General features: G+C 40.6%; 1 protein-coding gene across 6 annotated transcripts in view; it reads left to right on the top strand.

Annotated features, from left to right (window-relative positions):
* Positions 1-21,330, top strand: part of cadm1a (cell adhesion molecule 1a) — a 304,829-nt gene extending 283,499 nt beyond the window's left edge. For 2 of the 6 annotated variants that reach the window (XM_066646112.1, XM_066646114.1), the window contains 3 exons: positions 697-729; positions 20,216-20,347; positions 21,194-21,330. In XM_066646112.1, coding sequence (XP_066502209.1) covers positions 697-729; positions 20,216-20,347; positions 21,194-21,312 — 284 coding nt within the window. In that variant the 3' untranslated portion in view covers positions 21,313-21,330. The remainder of the gene's footprint in view (positions 1-696; positions 730-20,215; positions 20,348-21,193) is intronic. The other 4 variants (XM_066646118.1, XM_066646117.1, XM_066646113.1 and 1 more) reach the window with 3 other exon arrangements.
* The last annotated feature ends 664 nt before the right edge of the window (positions 21,331-21,994 follow it).

Genomic DNA, 21,994 nt, shown 5'->3' with positions numbered 1-21,994 from the left:
ATGTCTTATTAAAAATGAATAACTTCTACTTCATGGCTGCTGTGATTGAATGGAAATGAACATGGCCTATGGCTTTTTTCATAGTGTTGTAGTTAATATGTCACTTGTATAGTTACTAGTTACATAATTATGAGAAAGAAACAGTCCAGTAGGTCTGTGGTGCCATATAAATATGAGCTTTTTCACATACCATATGGGGTAAAGGTATGTTAATGCTGCTTTTGTATACAAATGATCCTGTGTGTGCATCTGACTAAAAATGCATATATTAAATTATATGTCACATTTTACAGTCTGTACAAGCACCATCATGCTCAAGTGTGTCCATTTTGGCCTTTTTCATTTGCAAGTCTACAGGAATGTGCAGCTCTTCTTTGCTAGAAAAAGAATGTGTCCTAGCTGTGCTGCCTGTGGTGTGGGGATGCTCTGTTTACTTTGATGTATGATCAGTTTTATCTGTATTCCTGTTGGTTGCTCTCTTTGGTTGTTGTTGTTTTTTTTTTTTTTTAATGTTTTCTCCTTGGGCTTGTTGCAAGGTCTTGGTTGTGTGTAATTGTCTTTAAACGCTTGTTTATTGTTTCCGTTTTTTCCCCCTTTTTTGTTTTTCCTTTTTTGCATGCCGTACCTCCTGTTCCCCTCCTCCTCCCAATCCCACCACCACCGCTCCTTCGCCCGCCGCTCCTCCTCTCCTCTCAGACGCTGCGCCCAGCACTGAACCTGCTGCTCACGGTTGGTACCCTTTCCCTCCTTCTTCTTTCCTCTAAAGCCCAGCATGCCTGGCTCTGCATGCCAGCTGATCTCAGAGCACCGCTTAGTGCAGGCAGGAGACATGCTGAGAACAGTAAACACACTGAATGTACTTGATTCAAAGGTTTATGGAGAGTTCAGCAAAAGTGGATCGCCAGTGTTTGGTCTTCCTTTCATGTTTTTTGTCATTGGTAAATTTGGCTGATGTAGCGGGATAAACCACTTTAATGTGATCACAACTTCAACTCCTGGTGCAACCACTAAAATGTGTCCCACTTTCACTTAGTTCACTTTATATGATTTACTAATGATTTTACCTGTGTTGACAAAAATGCCGTTGCATGCAGAAGTTTGGACACCCCTGGTTTTTAGTTGCTGGAAATCTTTATTATTATTATTTAGTTACACTTTATGTAACTCTTAGTTCATAAGACTACACAACACTTGTTTGACAGGACTGAAATAAATCTACATTTGCATCTACTAAAGTTGTCATAAAACATTTAGGGTAAAACTGACTATGGCAGCTTTTATGACAACTGACGCAGAGTGGAAAAACCTAATAAGGTTCATGTAACCTTATGAATAATGATGCAAAATGTTAAATTCTAATAACACGTACGTTCCTTTCAGGACTTGATTAAGTCAGAAACACTCAACCTTGTGCATTCAACTGCTTTCACTTAGGACTGACTTCATTTGAAGCAAACTTAACAAATACTTTTATTTTTCAGTCTATATACTCAGATAAAATGTCTGAAGTCACTGTCCGTCCCTTTGTCTGCTATCTGTGTCTCATCTCAGTCAGTTCTGTTTTTTGTTCACATCCTCATCCACTGGTCACTCTTGCTGACCCCTCCGGTTTGGCCAGAAGCTGAGACTAGGAGCTCTAATGAGCGCAGTCACCCGGTAATTCCAGGCCAAATCACATATCCATCTTCCTGCATGAGGCGTTAAGTCCTTGTTGACAGTGTGCCTCGCGAGTCCTCATGGTGCTCCCTATCACCCTCTCCTAATCTGCCTGCAATCATTTTTCATGAATTTAGATGATGTCCAAATGGCTGCTTTTTTTTTTTGCCGAGAAAAGCGAAGGTGGACCCCCTTTCACAGGCTGAACCCAGATGGCTCCATACTTCTGTTTTCTGTTGTCTCACACATCTCACAACCCGAAGGATTCCATTTGCATAGCTAACAGGCTTTGTAATAATGTACAATACTGGCAGAACCCCTTTATTTTTTTTCCTTTCTCATTTCATCACGGCTCTATTTATCTTCCCTCGCAGCAGTAAATGCTTGTGTAAACGTGTAAAATTCAGTACAAAAGGATTCAATAATAGTCTGCAATCACATCGTCTTTCTGCTTGATGACATGCCTCAGGTAATTTAATTAACACAGTCGTATTTCATGTTGCACCTTTTTTTTTTTGCATACCCTCTACAAGCAGATGCTGCTTCTGATTCAGATGCTGAACCTGTTCAATACAGCCAGCTTTTTTATTCATGTCAACATATGTGTGATTGTGTGTGTGTGTGTGTGTGTGTGTGTTTGTGGTGGGTGGGGGTTATAAAACAAACACTGGTACAAAGTGAGAAACTTTCTGGAACACAAGCTTAATATAAAAAGTGAAATCTTTAAACAGTATGCATCATTCAGGTCTGAATATTTATGATGAATAAAGCACATAGGGTTGCTTTATTTGAACTCTTTCAGTTCACTGCCTTTTAAAATACCATATCACAAAGACAACGTTAACCTGGCACTGATGTACAGCATGGAATTGCTGGAAACGACACAAAAATCTGGTGCAATTTCTAATCTTCAGAAACACTTGTGGATTCAAAAGAACAAAAAGTTAGACGAGATTTTTATCACAGTGGATAGTTTAATGTGCTGCTTCATAAATCTGTATAACTGAGTCATTGTTTCTGAGAATTCATAAACATACATAGAGGGAAAAATAGGCCAATTTTACTCACACGCATGATCTACTGCTTCCTATCCTTATTATCGGAATGGATGTGAATTGCCTTGTTTGTAAAATGTCAGCTATTCTTCCATTCTTTAATCTGTCTACAGAATTGATGTCCTGACCTGTTGCCAACATGCATTTCTGCCAGTGTTAAGAGCCTTGTTTGTGTTGGAAATACCATTTCGCACTTCTATCTTCAGCAAGAGGGTCATATTGATCTTGCGATAAAACACACACAAAAGAAAACATTTGGGAAGTACGTTCAGCAGGCCTGTGATATTGTGGCTGTCAGGAACTAAGCCTCATGCTTGGGTAAGGAGAGCATACATGTGGAGAGAAAAGCATGCGCGTGCCTTTCTCAGAACAATTGCTTATTTGCATTTTGTTGCTGAGTGTCCGTTTTTATGTGGTTTTCTTTTTGTAGCTCAAGCACATACTCTGTTTACCATCTTATTTTCCTGGGTGCGCTACTTTCACCGTTTGGGAGATTTCTCTCTTCTCTGATAACAGTCTTTTTTACTCACTCTGGTGTAGCCTAGCAACAAGCTGTTCAAGGAATAAGTGAGGTTTTCAGCTGATGTCGGGTGTGTGTGTGTGTGGGGGGGGGGGGTGACAGGGTGGGCAAGATTCCTCAGTGGAACAGAAAGCAGTGAAGAGTAGCTAGCACATTACCACAGAAAGTAGTCCCATTTGAGTATGTTTTGTTGTATTGCCTGTTTTGCTAGATGTCTCTTCCATCACCAGGAAAGAAACATGTAGGGGGGCCTCTGCCTCTTCTTGAAAAATTCCATCCGTAATGCCCACCTTGTCAGTGGCGCTGTTGGGTACAGCTGCAGTCAGAATATGAATCATGCCACAGCTGAGGAAAAGCATGGCTCTCCAGGTCAGATAGATCAAATCCTTATCAGCATGTTAGAGTCCCTGTCATCCAGCGCCTCTATAGCCCTGACGCCTGCACTCGCTATTAATCGCTCACCTGTACCCACATGTACAGTATTTACTGCCATCCCCACCAAGCACTGCGGCACCCTGCCTGATTTATCAATACCTTGTCACTGTGTTTTCATAGCAGTAAATGTACAGGACCTTTCGTCCAATCATTTTGCTTCCATTAAACCACAGGAAACCCATGTGGATGCTGATAGAGAGAACCTGTTCACATGGTATCATGCCTCGATCTCTATACCTCTCCCCCTCATGCCTCTCACGCTCTCTTATATCGCTCCATCCAAGCATAATCTCAGCTCTGCTCTTCATTTCCAAACAGGATGATTGAACACACTTGGCTTCTTTTTGTTATTTCATCATCCTTTGTTTGCCAACAGTAGGCTGAGGCTCAGTAAATACACGGCCTGTATATCTCCGCCAGCCGCTCTGTGACGTGTCTTAAGTAACCCGACAGCATAGCACATCAGTAAGAAGCCAGGTGTAGAGGAACTGCTCTGTGTGGTGTGTCAGATCCCGTCAGATATGAAATTACTGTGCGCTAGCCAACTGCGAAGCAAGGTTTTTCTACTTTGCAATTATGAAGGCTCAAAAAGGAGAGGGGGAAAAAAACCTTTCCCGTTTTCTTTCTCATTTCGGTTGAGTTAGGTTGAGGCTTCCCTTTTCATACGGGATGAGAAATAGTGATTTTAATTTTCCATGTACTTTAACCAAACGTCTGCTTCAACTTTGATAATACTAATTCATGAATTATGTCTAAAATTTTGTCTTTTGAATGCTGAAGGGACCGTCGTCTTTAATGAAACAAAGCCTGTAAAATGAATAGCGGGCTTTAGAAACGTATGAATAGAAAGCTGCAAGTACCGTATGCAAAGCCAAAATTAAGCAAGGGCTTACTGAAGGCTTTTCTCTTGAACCCCCTCCCCCAATCTCTCTTACACACACACACACACACACACACACACACTTCCCTCACTCATAAATCTAAGCCCCTGTTTGACATGAACTTAGCCGGCACTGATGCAAAGCTGTTTTACATGCTGAAAGTGACAATGTTAACTGTCTCTCCTTCATCCTCCCAAAGCTGTCGCCATGACGATGCCCCTGCCCTGCCCTTGTGGCAGAATAAAGCCTGTGTTATTGAATGTCATGTTCTCAAAAGCTCATATTTGAATTCCCTTCAAAGACGGTGAAAATTAAATGTGTTGTTTGATGCACCAAGGCCATGTTATCGGTGGTGGCAGAATGCTGAGGACTCTTTGGCATGGGCATACAATTGCTTGTCCCATATAAACAGCAGTCCTGGTAATAAGGAAAAAAGCCTGACCTATGTTTTGGCACTCGTAATACACATAATTCTTGGAAGCTGGCAGGGCTGAGATTGCCAGTGATTACATCCTAGTTGCCTTTCTGCTACTGCCAATGGCAGGTATTGCCTCTTCCCCAGGGTTATATCAGGGGTCATATAAGGCCATGATACATGGGGCATGGATCTCTCTATGTATGCTTTGTTTCCTGATGTTTGAGGCTGGCTTAACTGTCCCTGTACAAAATCTTGTAAGGGTATTTTTGTTGTTTTTTTCTTTAGGGAGATAAAATTTTTCATTCCAATGGTGACCATTTGTTCTTTAACTCCCTTTTGTTTACTGGCCAAGAAAGGGCAGGTAGGATACGGGTCCCTGAGACAATCCCCAGTCTGTGTTCTAATCCTGTATCTGTAGAGGTGAACAAGATGGAAAGGACACACCTGCCAACATGCCTGTCAGGCTGGGCGCTCATGGAGGAGATAATTGAGCAGACTCGGAACCGCAGGGAGCGCCATTGCCGAATGCAGCAGGATAATGACCACTTTGCTCTCAGCTGGACGGCAGCAGGTGAAGCAGAAGAGTTTGCGCCTTTAATATCCCCGAATTGTCACATGTGGATGCCATTACAGCCAGGGCTTTCATCAATCAATGGGAACAAGTTCAGCTTCAAGGGTTGCCGGCTTGTGGGCTTTCTCCAGTGCTGGCCTTCTTCTTCTTCTTCTTCTTCTTCTTCTTCTTCTTCTTCTTCTTCTTCTTCTTTTCTCTTCATTTTCTCTCTTTCATGAGCATAGCCTCATGGTTTCATCGGTTTGTGTGTTGCTGTCAGGAGTGCTTTTGCTCTGCCATGTGCTGTGTCCAGTGAGCAGGGTTTGAGCAGGTTTTGAGGATAGGTAGATGCAGTGCTGGGGGGAAGCCTTCAGGACAGCCTGCAGGCCCCTCACAGGTGATGCACATATGCTGCAATAATTAGTCTGAGAGCATGGACCAGGAGGACCTCAGTGCACAAACACAAAGAGACCTTCCTCACTGCTCTCTGTTCTTCACTATTGACTGGTGAGCAGGATCCGAAGGGCAAGACTACTGTTCTGGTTCTGCCTAAAAGGAAAGACAGTGAACCCTGTCTTGAGGTCTAAGGCCTGAGACTAAGCTGATTCCCCAGCAGACTCTGCTTTAGCCAGATATCCACTAATCAGGAGTCAAATCTAATGCAGGATCTCGTCAACCTGCAGTCTGTATACTTCAGCATCCTCCCAAGCTCTTGGACCAGAGCAGCCAGCACCTAGCCACGTTAACGTATTCCTTTTGGCCTCCCAGCACTTTCCCTCATTACTGCTTCCTCTCTCCCAACCTTCCTAGCAAAACTGTGGGTGGATATTTATATGCTTAGTTTATCGTTTGCAGCCAAATAATTTATTCTCAACATTGGCCCTTCCTCAGGGCTCAACCAGTCATTCAACAGATACTCAACAGGTGTATGCACAGACACCATGAAAGAATAAAGAACAAGAGGCTAAAAGGGTAAAGAACATTAAGCTAAAATACAAGGACGAATGCAGACACAAAAGTTCACTGGCTTGCAGTGCTGTCCAAGCCCAGAGACAACCCTTAATTACTTTCCCCTTTAAAACAGTGACTATCTATTCATTTCGTAGGAGCTAAAGTTAAATCCTCCTTAATGCCAGGGTTAAATATGCTGTAATAATTCAGTCATCCTGGTCAAGAGATTCAAACGTCTGAATGATCAAAGATTTGTCTCAGCTGTCACAGTAACTACAACTGGTCAAAAAATCCCATGCTGAGAGCAGGGAAACTTTTCACTCTGTAGCCCATGCTGTACCATGGACATGTCTTTGATGTGAGGACTGTATTAAAGACACACCTGTTCAGGCTTCCACCCACTCAGCCAGCCAAAGGTTTTCATTTGCACTGCTAGGAAGTGGCTTACCCGCTGTGAGAGGGCTACACCAGTGCACCCCAGCCCCTTGAAGCGGCATGAATTTCGGCAAAAGCCACACAAAATGAGTTTCCAAGAGCTGTGCTAGCGATGTCGTCTTACCAGGCTCCTACTGACATTTTATTCATCTTTTTCCCTACTGTCGGGATGCTCATTGTGGAATCTTGAGCCATTTACTCTGCCATGGAGGTAAAGGCAGGAAGAGTTGGAGGGCATCTCTCTGCTTCATACCACGACCTGCCTATCGTGCACGAGTTCACGTTTACACTCTGCACGACGCAAATGGCCGCCTTCAGCAGGTCAACCAGTTTTCCGGCGACTGGGGAGGAGAATTAGCACTGATCCCATGGCTCAGGGGAAATGAAGGCGGCATCTGAGGAATAGGCCAAGCCTGCGCCTAGCTTTGTACGGCTCCCTGGAAGGGACATCTTATCCTGGATTAGCTCTGACAAACCTCACTTCCCCTGCTTCTCATAGAACAGGGCAGCTGCAGTCCCTTGTGTTGAATGTGTTGTTTTCAGATTTGCATAATGCTGGATTGTTGTGGATATGAGTTATTCCACACAATTTCTCCTGCAATCCAAGGGATTTCTGTCATCTGAAGGGCAGACGTTGTTGGGAGAGAGGAGGGGGAAAAAGAAGGAAAGAAAAAGACGCAAAACCTGGACTAGATTTAATTTCCCTTTATTGAGGAGATTTCCAAACTCAGGAGTGATTAGACGCATGGGAGGAAGATATGCATCAAACAAGAACCTTGTTTGTGTACTTCAGGAACTCCTCTGTCAAGTGTTACCTGTCAAGTAAAAAAAAAAATCCAGCAAATCCAGGCATCTTGTAAAGGATGTCCTTATTCTGCTCTCCTGCCTACTGTCACCCCTCCTGGCCCAGATCTGTCCGCCCCTGTGTACTGTAAATATGGCTCTATGGGGGCTGCCTTTGCTAGCAGTAATGACAAAGCTCTAGGCTGCAGCTGAAGGGGACGGGTGGCCACCGTTAAGGGAATGATGAACACACAGCGAGGAGAGAAAAGGGCAACTAGGAAGCTAAGTCAGTTATGCTTCCACCATTTCTTCTCCGCCTCTCTGCAGGATTGTATTACTGAGACATAAAGGATAGGTTCTGGCCCTTAGAAAATGTGAGATGCAGTTCACATCAGTAATGGGTTCCTTCCCATAATGCTTCTTTGACCACAAGTCTGCTGTTGCTATGGTATCGTGTGTACATGTTTCAGATAATACAAGAGTTTGGGGTTTAGAAAAATTAAATAAGGATTTTTTTTCTGGTTTTGTTTTTGTTTTCCAAAGAGGCCTCATCAGATTTCTTTATTTCTGAGCTAATTAGATTTTTAATATGTTTAACCAGCAACCTTTCAGAATAACTCCTGAGATTTCAGCGAAGGAAATTGAGTGGAAATTGAATTGAATCTAACCAGCCTTTGTCATCTACAATGGGCCATGCTTTAGTTTAATCACTAATTATTATCACAATGTGCCTGAACAAAAAACAGAGATAGGGGCTCTTGTTCTTAAAGCACTTGTCTCCAGGGAACTTTCTTGTTGTTGATTTCATTTGGGTTCAGATCACACGTTGCTTATATTTCCCCAAACATATGCCATGTTTGGGACAGATCTTGTTAGACACCACAGATGTATTGTGCAGTGAGGGCTACCTGAAGTCTGTCTGAAACATGTTTTACAGATTTGTTGCTTGTCTGTCATTTTTATTGCCTTATGTTCACATCTTCATTGATTGAAAGATAGTAACCCACTAAATGGGAGCACAGATTGCTGCAAGCTAATCTAGGTACATGGGAGGCTGCTTAAAGATTGACATATTGCTTTATGGTCAAGGTCCTTTGCTTCCATTGCATTTAATCCAGTTTCAGTTAAAACCCTCAATGGAAATGCAGTGTTTACAGTTTACACCCAATGTAGACCAATTACCTTTAAGTGGATACAGTGGAATAGAACATTATACACAAGCCTCTCGTTTAAGTGACAGCTAAAGATTGGGTCAATGAGATTTTTAATTACATTCCCACAAAGGCGCGGGACTGCTTCCAGGCTGGAGGGACACAGGTAAATGCAGACAGGCTTTGTAATAACACATCTGTCATCCATCTGCCCATAGGCCCAAGAGCAGAGCTCTTTCATTACAGTCTGCTCACACTCTCACAACGGCAATCACTATTGCTTAATTAGAAGATTAGAGGATCCAATTAGAAGATCTCCTGTCTCGGAGATCAACACGTCCTTTGAAATGAGACACTTTTGTTGCCCTGAGGGTCGACATTTCCTTCTTGTCAATTTGATTGCGCCTGAGTGAGTGCAATGGGCTCCGCTAGCCTGTGGGCACACACTGGCCTGGCCATTCTTTCAGAAGAGATTTGGCTTTCTCAGTAGAAAAGGCTAGCACATTTATACAAGCGGTCCTGGAGAGTCATTTAGCAGAAAGTACAGTATCAGTCCTGCTTACATGCCCCTTAGGCCTTTTGTTCCTGAAGAGAAATCTACTGTTACTTTCACAGCCTCCATTGATGTTACTCATCACTTAATCTAATATCAGTACACTTTAAGTCTGGGTATAAGTAATATTCAGTGGACTGCTGCAGAGCCTGACTGCGTGGGGAGTCAGCACTTCCCTCCATCATGGAAATGGCAACCAGAGAGAGAACAATTAAGGAAATTGCCACAGCTAGTCTACTGTCTTTGAAAGTCAAAACATGACGGCCAGTGTCCAGCTGCTTTTTACAGCACTAATGCTTGATCTACGAAGTGTTTTTGGACATTCTGTATTTTCAGCAAAAAGCTTATCTACTACCAGCATCTAGGTTTTGCACAATCTCTGGAGGAGGGTTTTGATGTGGGATTTGTTGTAAAACTGTGTCGAATTTAATGAGAGATCTGATTAGAGGGATTTATTGCAATAAGAGAAACTCTTTTTTTCTTGTGTCGACTGTTTACATGAATCGGTCTATCAGAAATGTAATCACAAATAGGCTTAGATGTTCTAATAGATGATACATGAAATTAAATCTCTGATTGTGTATCATTTGGGTTTAATGTCATTTGGATGTAATTGTTCTGATTTTGAAGCTGAATTAAAATAGCTCTGTTGGATCACCGGATGCTAAGCCCCATCGGAGGTGATATTCACAGTGGATGGGTGAGTGCACTCCACAGTGCTTCATAATTTAAAGTGCTTCACAAGCCTGTGAAATCGAGCTGTATGATTACGGCCAGATCATGTGATGAAACAAATGACAATTTTGAGATTCCCCCTCTCTGAAGTTCTATATTATCAGGCCTTTACAAAATGACATTTAGATACAGAGAATCAGAAAATAAAATGATTTATAATATGTAGAGCTGGACGATATGTCCAAACTTTATATCACAATATATTTCTTAATTTAAGACAATACGATAAAATTCCTGTATCGATATGAGCAATAAAAATGCTACAGAAAATCTGCCAATAATTGAAAGCAAATTGACATCACCATTAAACAACAGCCTCTTGGTTTGTCAATATTAATATTTTATATACTTATATTTTTAAACTAACTTTAAACATGAGTGCAGTGAACTGATGGCAGCACCCAGTAATGACCATCAGTCAGTGACAGATGCTGTAAATAATATATGTCAAAATATTGAAAATGTATATAAAATCATACAAATGTTATTGAAACATTTTATATTGCAACAATACTGATATTTAATTATTTGTCCAGCCCTATTTACCTATATATAATATGTTTTGTGTTGTTGTTTTTTTCCTCTCCACGGACCTTATAACTAAAGGACATACATCTATTGAATGTCTGTTTTGTCTCTGACTCTGTATAAAAAGTCATAAAAACCTAAAGGAAATTAGTTATCATATATGAACACAAACAGAAATTACAATGATCCCTGGAGCATAGGCCATTTTAATTGTTCACTAGAGGATAGTATCTATTACTCCTTGAGCTTCATTTGAGAAAGTTATTAGAACTGGGCAATGACCGCCTGAATCCAGAGTGATACTACAACCGCCATCTTATGCGTAGGAAGTGAAGTAATTAACTACGAGAGCAAGATCAAGTGTAGCCACAGGCCTAGCTCGTATGAGGACGATGTACATCCCTCACTGAAAACAGTGAGAAAAATCACAAAATTGGCCAAAGACCTCATCTTTTTAAAAAATAAAAAAATAAAAAAAATAAGTAAAAAATAACATGTAACACTTGGAGATGGTCAACTAGATCTTAATCTAGGCTTGCAGTCTGCTCTTTTGTTGAATTGTCATCTTGTGTCTTATCTCAAGAAGCACTGTACTTTTGAAAAGTCAACAGCATTCAGAAGTGAAGACAAAGGCAATACATTTTGGGAGTGCACCTTATGATCCTACGTACCCTAACGTCAGCCCTGATGGACAACAAGAAAGGGTGGATCAATAGCTGATGGTTCAGCGTACTCTATCTTACTGTCCAATAGATTCCACCTTTTAAAGAGCAAAGGGATGATATGAGTGTGACCACAGACAAGGTCACACTTTATTTCTTCAGTGAGGCTGAGGATGTGCTCTACACAGCAACTGCAGCATTTATTCATTGACCTTCTCAAGCCATTCCCCTAAACACAATACAACTTCATTGTCTTGTTTGATGTCTCCAAGGCGGCAGACACGAACTCCATCACCAGGAACCGGTTTCACAGTGAACCATCATGGCAGCCCCCAGAGGCCTCGCCCAAAGACCCTCAGAGAGAAAAGCGTGCTCTTCTTCTTTAGGCCAGATTGCTTTTGTCCTGGTATTTCGCTCAGTCCTCCAGGTCCCGGCTTGGCCGCCAGCTTTGTTTGCTCTCACACGTTTGCTCTCCTTCCACCGGTTGTCTTCGTTTGGACTTTGAACACTGGAATTAAATGTCAGCTAAGGGTTTCCTCTTCCCTGTGCGATGGCGTGAGATGGGACTTGTGCGGGATTGCGAGGCTGTTAGTTCTATCCATTACATCACTCTTCTTTCATATGTTCCTCCCAGTAGCTTTAGCTTGAAGCTTTGCAACTGATGTGATACTACACTATGGTTTTGATATTCCCTTTGAATTTAGTGTATGCGGCTTACAAAGATGCCCCAAAGAGCCCAAAGTGATAGTAATCATATTTTCCACTCAATCTAAAAGCTAATGCTGTGAACTGGATGTCAGCTACACTGTGAATCAGAAGAAAAGTAACAGTAGAATTGTGAGGAGTTATGTAAAGGCCTGTGGTGTTGATGCATCGCACAGTGCCAGCTCGGTTGTTTTAGTCGAACCACATTAAAAAATGTCCATGCCCATTGATTTTGCACACAGATTTTTTTTTTTTGTAATGTCCAGTAGAGTTCATGTGTCTAGTAGTACACAACTCCAGCTGGTTTTACACAGACGCTTTCATGTTGCCACAGGGCTCCTTCACTTACCCATGAGCCAGTGCAGGCCTGAACTGGGCTTGGCTAAAGAAACCCCCTCTGGCTGAGCCCAAAATGTGCTGTGTACTGAGGTTGTCTCTCATTTTCCTCTACACTCTAGCCAATAGCCTTAGGTGTGGACCCCAGGAGTCCACAGCAATCCTACCTCACCACAGGAGAGAGATTTTAGAAACCACCCACTGGCCAGAAGCTGTCTACAGCTTTGCTGAACCATTGTAATTTGTCCATGCTATAAGTTAATAACAACTTTGCATGGATTACTATGTGATTACTCTTTGTATGTGTATTATTATTTTATAAAACCTCTTTCTTGCAATTATTAAATCTAGTGTAATGTCAAACAAAATAAAACTTTGGGCAAATGAATATCAATGGTACTTTTTAGCCTGTCGGGGAAAACTATTCCTAATTTTCAGCTAGGTCACCAGCTGTAGTACTGTGGCTACCATTCATTTATTAGATTTCAAAACAGCCGTTAGGTACAATAAAATATATAAATTTTTCAGGAGATATTACTAAATATTGGATAAAATACAATCAGCTTGTGCATAGAATGTGGTCAACTGAAATAAGTTCAAAAGCTTAGAGTTCAGCCGTAGTTCAATAATTCTGAAGACAAAAGTGGTGGCAAAATATTTCAGCAGATTTCTGTGGACAACTGAAAGCAAGTTGAATGAAATAAATGGAAGCTATAATAAAGGCAAAGAAGGGCACACCACATTTTTATTACCTAGTTATTTAGGATTCTGTGTCATTTTCTTAAATGCTTTCTACATTTTTCCTGACTCTGAAAAATAAATGAATTGTACTAAATAGCCTCTTTGACTGAAAATGTAATAAAAGAAACGTTAAAGTGAACTGAATTCAATTTAAATTTAAGAGTACTTTTTACAACTTGTGTTTTCACAAAGCAGATTTAAAGAATTTTGTGTTCTAGCCTCAAGTGAGCATCTCCAAGGTTACAGTAAAAAAAAAACAAAAAAAAAAAACAAAAAAAAAACCTTCTGACCAAGAGATAGAAACCCTGAAAGGCACCGCCACTGAACGTACAGGAGCACTTTGTAGTTCTACACTGAGAGAGTGTAGTTCATCTGTTTCCCTGCATACTTAAGTTGTTGTCCTGCATACCTTGACAGCCCATTTACTTTCTGTTCTCCAGTTTTCAGGACCTTCACAGGACCACAAGATATGTTTTGGTGGTGAATCATTCTCAGTGCTGAAGTGACAGCTATGTGCTTGTGGGGTGTTAGTGTGTGTTGTTCTGGTGTGAGTGGATCAGACACAGCACAGCTGCTAGAGGTATTAAATCACCAAAGTTCACCATTAGTTCACCAAAAATGACCAACAATCAGTGTTCAGTGTCCACTGATGTTGGATTAGAGAATGATAACACAAACAGTGTAGTAACAGATGAGCTATTTTCTCTGACTGTACATCTACAAGGTGGACCAATGAGGTAGACATGTCTAATAAATTGCAAAGTGTGTGTATGCAGTGTTTAAAAATTACAGCAGCACTGCTGTGTCTGATCCACTCGTGCCAACACAACACAGACTAACACTACCACCACGCCAGTGTCACTACTGCACTGAGAATGATCCATCACCCAAATTGTACATGCTCTGTGGTAGTCCTGTGGGGATCTTGACAATTAAAGGACATGGTAAATGGGGGCAAATAAAAAAAATAAAAAAAATAAAAAAAAGAAAGGATTCAAAAGCAGCAGATGGACTACAGTCTATAATTGCAGAACTACAAAGTGCTCCTGTATGGTCAGTGGAACTGAGAATATGGACCATGAATATAGCAAAAGATAGTCATAATTTTATGGCAGATTGGTGTATAAACAAATGGCAGGTTCTTAACAGAAATCAGTTTAAATGGAATCCTAAACCAGGCTCAAACTCATGATGCCATTATTAATTTAGTGGCACAGTACAAGGGTTTGAAGTACTTTTAAAACCTCGAAGGGATGCTTCGCTGACGAGCCCATTTGTTCTGTAAATGAAGAGTTTTAAAATGAAAAGTCCACATAATGTAGAAGTTTTTCACTTTCTACTTTTAAGCAAAATGGCTCTCATTTTAATAGCAGCTTGAGTATGTCTGGTAGTGCAGTGCAGTGCCATCACTGGGATGCTTGTCACTGACTGTACGTCCAGCTTGAAAGCTGCAGGATTCAATAAAGCGGGCTGTGTCGCCCCTCACTCTCTCCTCTAATCCAATCAGGATGAGTGATTGGGTATTCCAGCCGCTTACCTCCCAGTCATAAATGTTAAACAGGAGTACTGTTTGTGGTAATGATTCATCTATAAGCAGCATGCAATACATGTAATTAAATGATTCATTCTAGTCAATTGAGATGAGAGCAAATTTAAGGGGTTTCATTAAGATACCAATTCCTCAGAATTATTGAATATTCCGGAGGCAAACTGGCTGGATGAGATTAGACGTGGTTGTTGGAGAATTACTCACTTCTAAACCATCTGCCTCTCAAATTACACATTACCCAAATTGCTGGCTCACGGTGGACCCTTATTGAATTACACTTCCGTCATTGTGTTAAGTGAGGCTGCGCATACCTGTGTATTGCCATATGCGTCACCATGGTGTGTCTCAGTCTAACCTTACTGTTGTGGCTCCGAGCCACACACTCTTCTGTTTCTGTTGAAGACCAACAGAAAAAGAGAGAGAGTGCAGTGAAGTCACTCGGTGCAGGATGGAGACCGTTCTCTCCACTGCATTCATTCCCTTTGTTAAGTTATGTTAATTATTATCAAGTCCACTCAGTCAGCGAGAAGTACCTTAGCAGTTACTGCTAGTCTCTGGTTAAGTAAAGCCACTGGTCAGGCTGACAGGGCCATGAGGGATGAAGAGATTCAGGGGAGTGCTTCAAGAGGAGCGATCTCTGACATTTCCATAGTCTGTTTATCCCTCCGTCCCCCCTCCGGACTGCTGCTGGAGCCCAGTCCACATTAACATCTTAATAGGAAAGTGTGTTAAACCACGTCTTTACCTCCTCTTTGACAAGAGTGAATTAGGTGTCAGGCGGATACCCACTGACTTTAATTGAATCTGCCGTCTGCCTGGTAAAAAAAAAATAGAGGGGGAAATTTGAAGTCAAAATAACCTATTAGGTTTATCAAGTAATGTTTGGTTGGCTTTGGCAGCTAGCACTGCCACATTACCAACACCCCCCCCCCCCCCACCCCCACCACTTGCTTTCCGATCTCACACGCGGCTTGTTTATGAGGTGAGATTGGGTAGGATGTTGGACAAGCACACTGCTGTGTGTTTCCGCGGTTTTTGTTATGCTCTAATAAGTTGTGGCCTGCCGTTTTTGTTTTTGAACTCCCTCAGGAAATCCCCCAGCTCTCAGATTTAGGCCAGAGATGAGAGTGGAAGATTGCCGTGAGTAAACAGGCAGGACTGATCAACTCCTCGTGACTGGATTACTAAACGCTGGATTGCTCAGGCACATACACCGGTCTTCCTCCGACCCTCCCCACTCTCTCTTTCCATTGTCTTTCTTTATTGAGACATAGGTGATGGAATAGTAAATATAGATTTGCAAAGGCACTGGAGAAGGTGTCTCTGTGTTCGTTTTTCTCTCCGTTGATATCTCACCAATGAGGAGTTGAACTGAGACATGACACAGAGGTTGCACTGTCTTGCACTGTCTTGAATATGAGCTTGTACTCGCTGAAGATGATGTCGGGGATCTGTAGAGCACCATCTCCTCTCCATTTTCTCTCCTCATCTCTCACCAAACTCTTTAATTTCCGAACTGAGTGTGAGATATTGATGAAAAATTTTGCTCCTCCTTTGCACCGTGAAGAACCAATCAAGTCCACAAACCGGCATTAACTTTGGGTTGTCATGGATCCCTACACTTGATCAATACCCTTCACATATCATTACGGTGTGCCGCCTCAGAGGCCTGCCTTGTTCTTGGGCAGAAGGAGTGTAAATCTTTCTTTAAAATTACCAATGATTCACATTTTTAGTCTCGAGGGCAAAGTGTATTTCGGTGCCAGATTCATTTGAGTCATATTACTGAGATTCCCTTAGATTGAAGTTTCCAGACGATCCACATTTCTTTATAAATATGAACTGTTAACTGCTTATCTGCCTTTCTCCCTGTTGCTCCTAGCACCAGTGCCCCTGATGTGTGTTCATATTGGACAGATCAAAGATGAAAATCTTTCTTAGAAATAGTTCCGTATGGCCAGAGGATGAGCTTCTTTCGCTTACAAAGCTTTAACTTCTTTTTCTTGAATGTTACTAATCTACTCGAGTTCCTACTGGGAATCACTAATGATATGGATTATCAAGGCGACTAACAAATTTCAAACATGACTAAAGTATTCATTTTCTGTGTATAGTTTGTCAATATATGTTAAATGTTCTCTCTACTAATATACATTAATTATATATAATGTTGCACCTTTAGCCCAAAGAACATTACTGTAATTATCTCTCAGCAGGAAGCCCTAGCTGTGTTGGCCAATTTTCAGTGCACCAAAGTTTTGAACATCAGTGTGAGGCTGGTTTACATGGTGAAACTTTCATTCAGTTATTTTCAGCTCACAAGTGGCTAGAAATATGATTTACTGAAAGCAAATTAAATTTCATCACAGTCTTGTGCAACTCATTTAATTATTGAAATATTTGAATTATTTAAATATCAGAAGTAATAATATGTTTTAAATATATATCATTGTGCAGGCTCTGTGAAATCATCTGTGATGAGTTATTTGTCTGATATTTACCTTTGATCTCACATTGATGTCACTACAGGAGAACATTAATTTCCTAGCTATCATATCATGATAGGCCTGAGCACCCTAACAACCATAACAAAAGCAGAACAAACACCTGCAACAAGTGGCCTAGTTTACTGTGTAAGAGAGCGTTACTGAATCCACTGTCGTCCAGACATGACTGATATTGATGTTTTTTTGTTTTTTGTTTTTTTTTTTAATAAAATACATTATGCAAAATACAGTATTATATAACAAAGAACAAAAGCCAATGTTCATAATATAATGCAAGTTTTACTCCAAAACATTTATCTGATTATGACTATCACTACCTCAATAGTGGCAAATTTCAATGTCACTTCTATAGATATTGTTATGCTAGTCTGTCAGATAATGCTCACTTATCTACATTTAATTAAATTCTATTTATTAGAGCATTTAAGCTTATAAGACACAAAGAATATTGCAGCTTAAAGCATCAATAATATGAAAGTCTCTGTTAAATATCTGATCTGACCTAGTTAAACAAAACTAGTTTTATATATGGGATATTTAATTTACATTCTATCTTTAATTGTATATCTTTTCATTTTACTAATAGGGTTATTTCCATAAACAGACATTACATTTCTATTCACCCTGTGAAGGACTGGTGCCCCCTCCAGGGTATGTTCCCACTTTGCACCCAGTGATTCAGGGTAGGCTCCAGACCCACCGCAACCCTGAACTGAATAAGCGGTTACAGGCAATGAATGATTGAATGATAATTATGATAAGGAATGAAATCAAATTGAGGCTGGATGGGTTATGTTATGATTGTTTTGACTGGTTGTTTCTTTAAACTTGAAATTGATGTTTTGTAGTATTATTATAAGCAGTTCAAAAATGAAATACAATGAAGTAAAAATAAATGCAACTGTGTAAAAAAAAATTTAACCATTTAAAAAAAAAAAACAGTTCCACAAGGCACATCCATAAAAAGGTAGTTATTCATTTGCTAATCCATTCTAAGAGCCTTATCTTCATGAGAAAATCACAAAGACATGCAAAGATGTGGGCTTTTGCACAAGTTTGGATAAAATGGAATGTAAATTGCAGGTGATTAGGATCTTCTCAGCCAATCAGATTGCTTATACCTTCTAACCAGCTCTGCTAGGCATAATGGTGCCTCACAGAAATGGAATTGCAGCTCTTAGAAAACCTCAGGTGGTGAAAGGCAAAACATAACAGAACAATAATATGTAAGATATGTCTACAGAACTTGTCTTTATGTGAAGGTCTGCATTGTTGTTTGAATGTAATTTGTCTTTAGAAACAGCTGGTAGTCTACTACAGGGAATGAAAATAAACATGAGTTATAAAAGAGAGAGTGAGAGAGAGAGAGAAAGTGTTAGATTAAAAAAAATAAAAAGCATAACTTTAAGTAATGTTCAGCCTGTTTCATACACATTGCACATTTAGGAGTTGTAGAGTTGTTAACTTCTAGAATGGTAGGGCAGTAATGTAGGCTGTGCTCAATTAAAAAATCCATTAAAATAAAAAGGTTGCACAAACTAATTAACGGTATGATCCAACAGCTTGTGATACCTTTGAACCAGTAGTCAGAGTCTTTTAGAGCCATTACAGGCAAATCTTTTGCAGCTACCTAAGACATTGCTTGTTGAAAAACAGCTGCTTTCTCTATAATTAATTTAAAACATTACCAAAGTATTACTGAAACAATTCTTCACTGTTTTCAGTGTAGAGAATTATCCCTGAATGAGCTGCAACAAGACATCGTTCACATCTCAATGGATAAAATCAATGAAAAACCTCAGCAATTTGATATGGCAGTTAAACAAAACACTCTGCAAATCGAAATATGTACAATAATTCATTCAGCTCTACAAGATGTAGAGAAAATGGATAAGAATGAAGTATATTGTGAGTGAATAGTGAGTGATCCTAAGAAAATGATTGATTATACAATAAATGGTCAAAGTTTTGTTGTCACCTGCTCATCATCCAAAGAATGCAGGGACATCTTCTACCCATCTGGGAAAACTTTATACTAGATTTTGGAATATTTCTATGAGGGATGGATGGCATTCAGCCACATAACTTTAGTGAGGTCAGGTACTGATGCTGAGGGATATTGGACGAATGCCGCAGTTGATCCAGTCTTATTACCTAAAATATATAAACCAGAACTGTGAGTTTCCAGGCTGCATCTTGCTGGAGGCTGATGCAATAAAATTAATAAATGATTGCAAACGGTTTACATGCTCATGTGGGTTTTATCACCGTGACATAATTTTCACGCAAATCTCCAAAGGACTTCCATTCCTTCTGTTGTGCAAATGACCAAAAATCCTGCAAGTTCATAAAGCCACCAAAGGTCTTTGTGTATCATGAAGATAAGGCAATACAGTTTTTATGGCCAAACGTTTGTTGGGTGTTAATAGGAAGATTATTTTATTTTTTTATTTTTATTTTTTTATTTTTTTGCTGCAGTAACAGCTTCTGCTCTTCCTACAAAGTTGTAGACTAGATGTTGGGGCATTTCTAGGAGGATCAGATGCCATCAGTGTGAGACCATTAATGAAGTGAGGTACAAGTTATAGATCGCAGATCTCTCTCACCTTGTTCCAAACATATCTGAAAGTACCCCCAATGCTTGGTGGATTAAAACTCTGCTTGCAGATGTTTATATTGAGCAGGAGCAACTAAAGCTAATGTACAGCCTATATATCATGTCATGCTTTTCTGTAGAGACGGTTTACACATTCATACATAGGTAATGGGTGTCTACAAGCTTTTGTATATATATTAGTACTACATCGTACTCTTTGAGTAACTGATGGGCAATCCTTGATTATTGCTTCGACTTCCTAAGATGATGTTTTATAGAGAAAACATTTGTTTACTTGGATTGTAAATTGCTTTGGACACGTGTAAATTGCTCCCTAAAACACCTTGAGGGATGCAGCCCTCTGAGAATGTAGAATATCCTGCTACATGCCACTGTTTTTAACACTTCCACATTAGAATGATTTTGTTCATTCCACTGCGATGTGGAATCTGTGCTTTCTTGCCCCAGTAGACTCCAGAGCAGGAGCAGGAGCTCAGAGAGCGGTGGACCACGCCGTGATCGGGGGAGTGGTGGCCGTGGTGGTCTTCGCCATGCTGTGTCTGCTGATCGTTTTGGGACGATACTTCGCAAGACACAAAGGTACGTGATCAGTTCATTTCTCACACAGATTGGAGACACACTCTCAGGGATGAAGTCAAGAGACCTACTAATTATTTGGGGTAAGATTTTGGGTAGGCAAGGACTCTGCAGAGGTGAGGTCATTCTAGAAATGCTACTCTTCTCTCTGTGCGATTGGTGCTGTTGTGTTTCATTCTTTTTTTATAAAGTGGGTCCACTTTTCATTGGGGCTATTGCCTTCATTATTAAGGAGTAGACTGTGGGGACAGGAATAATACCACTCGGAAATGAAGTTTGAAGTGGATTGGTAATTCCCGCCACCTTGTTACACTTTCAAGGTTAATCCTGAAGCACGAGTCGAACCAAATGGAAACCTCCAGTGTTTGTGATTTGGAGAGGGTTTTCATGGAAATTGAGGAATAGATTTTCATGAATTAATGGTGACTTGAAGCAAAATGATCAACAGGCTTGTTCCTCAAAACATGTGCCATGCCCGTTTTGCAGTGATTTGTTGCTTTTAATGGTGCTCATTTGCTGCTGCAGATGAGAGCTGCAGAAATGTATTCTGTAATCAAACTGTCTCCCATGTTTTATCATCGGGAATTGGTTTGTGGGGTCCTTGCTAACATTTGCACATAAAAAAAGCAGCATAGCGCCACAGCCTTCCGGATGCTGAGGACCATACTTATGGGCTGGAATAGCACTTGCATTTTAAAATCTGTGGGATGGACCCTCACTCTAATTTAAAGAAGCTACTCCAGACAGCCTTTAATCTCTTTTAAGACCCACCAGTTGCATCAATCAGATGCCCTGAGGTGCTGGGGATATTACTTTTATCAACAAGCTTTTCTTTGAAACTTTCCACAGGCACCTACTTCACGCACGAAGCAAAAGGGGCAGACGACGCAGCAGATGCTGACACGGCCATCATCAACGCTGAGGGCGGACACAACAACTCGGACGAGAAGAAGGAGTACTATATCTGATTGTGCAAGCCTCTGGTGTTGTTATTAGTATTATTATTTTTTTTTTTTTGCTTTTCTTATTTTGTTCTGTTTTAATGTTTTTGAAGGTTGGGAGGGGTGGGGTGGAGAGGGGGAAAGACAGGAAGTTTTATTGTTTTTCTTCCTAGGGATTGAATGATGAATGATGTAGAATGCTACCTGGACAACCAAGAATTTGTAGGCATCCATGGTGGAGTAGGGCAGGGGTGGTGGGGTTAAAGGGTGGGTTATTTTTTTTTATTTTTATTTTTTATTATTATGATATTATTTTATGTTATTTTTGAGGGGAGGATAAGGGGTGGGATTTGGTTGCCAGATGTTGCCAGATATCACTGTAGAGAGCTTCACCATTCAACACCTCCCAAACTGCTGGTACTACTTTTGTTCAGTTCCGACCATTTGCAGAAACTTCTGTGCCTTGTTCAGAATTTTGTTTTTCTTAGTCATACATTTCTTGCTGTTTTTTTTTTCTTTTCTCAAATTCAGTGTATCATGTTGCGCCCTCCCCCTTCAATATATTCTAACCATTTTCCTTTTTTCATCATCACTGTCTCTGTTTGCTTTCCTGTGAGGGTTACACATACACAGCGCCTCAAGACACCCCTGCACTGTGTAGGTATCGAGTTCTTCTCCTGCAAACCAAAATCTCATCAGATCCTATCCT

The sequence above is a fragment of the Hoplias malabaricus genome, chromosome 15 (genome assembly GCF_029633855.1).
Source record: "Hoplias malabaricus isolate fHopMal1 chromosome 15, fHopMal1.hap1, whole genome shotgun sequence".
Lineage (NCBI taxonomy): Eukaryota > Metazoa > Chordata > Actinopteri > Characiformes > Erythrinidae > Hoplias > Hoplias malabaricus.
The sequence above is the reverse complement of the archived record's forward strand: the minus strand, read 5'-3'. Positions and strand labels throughout refer to the sequence as shown.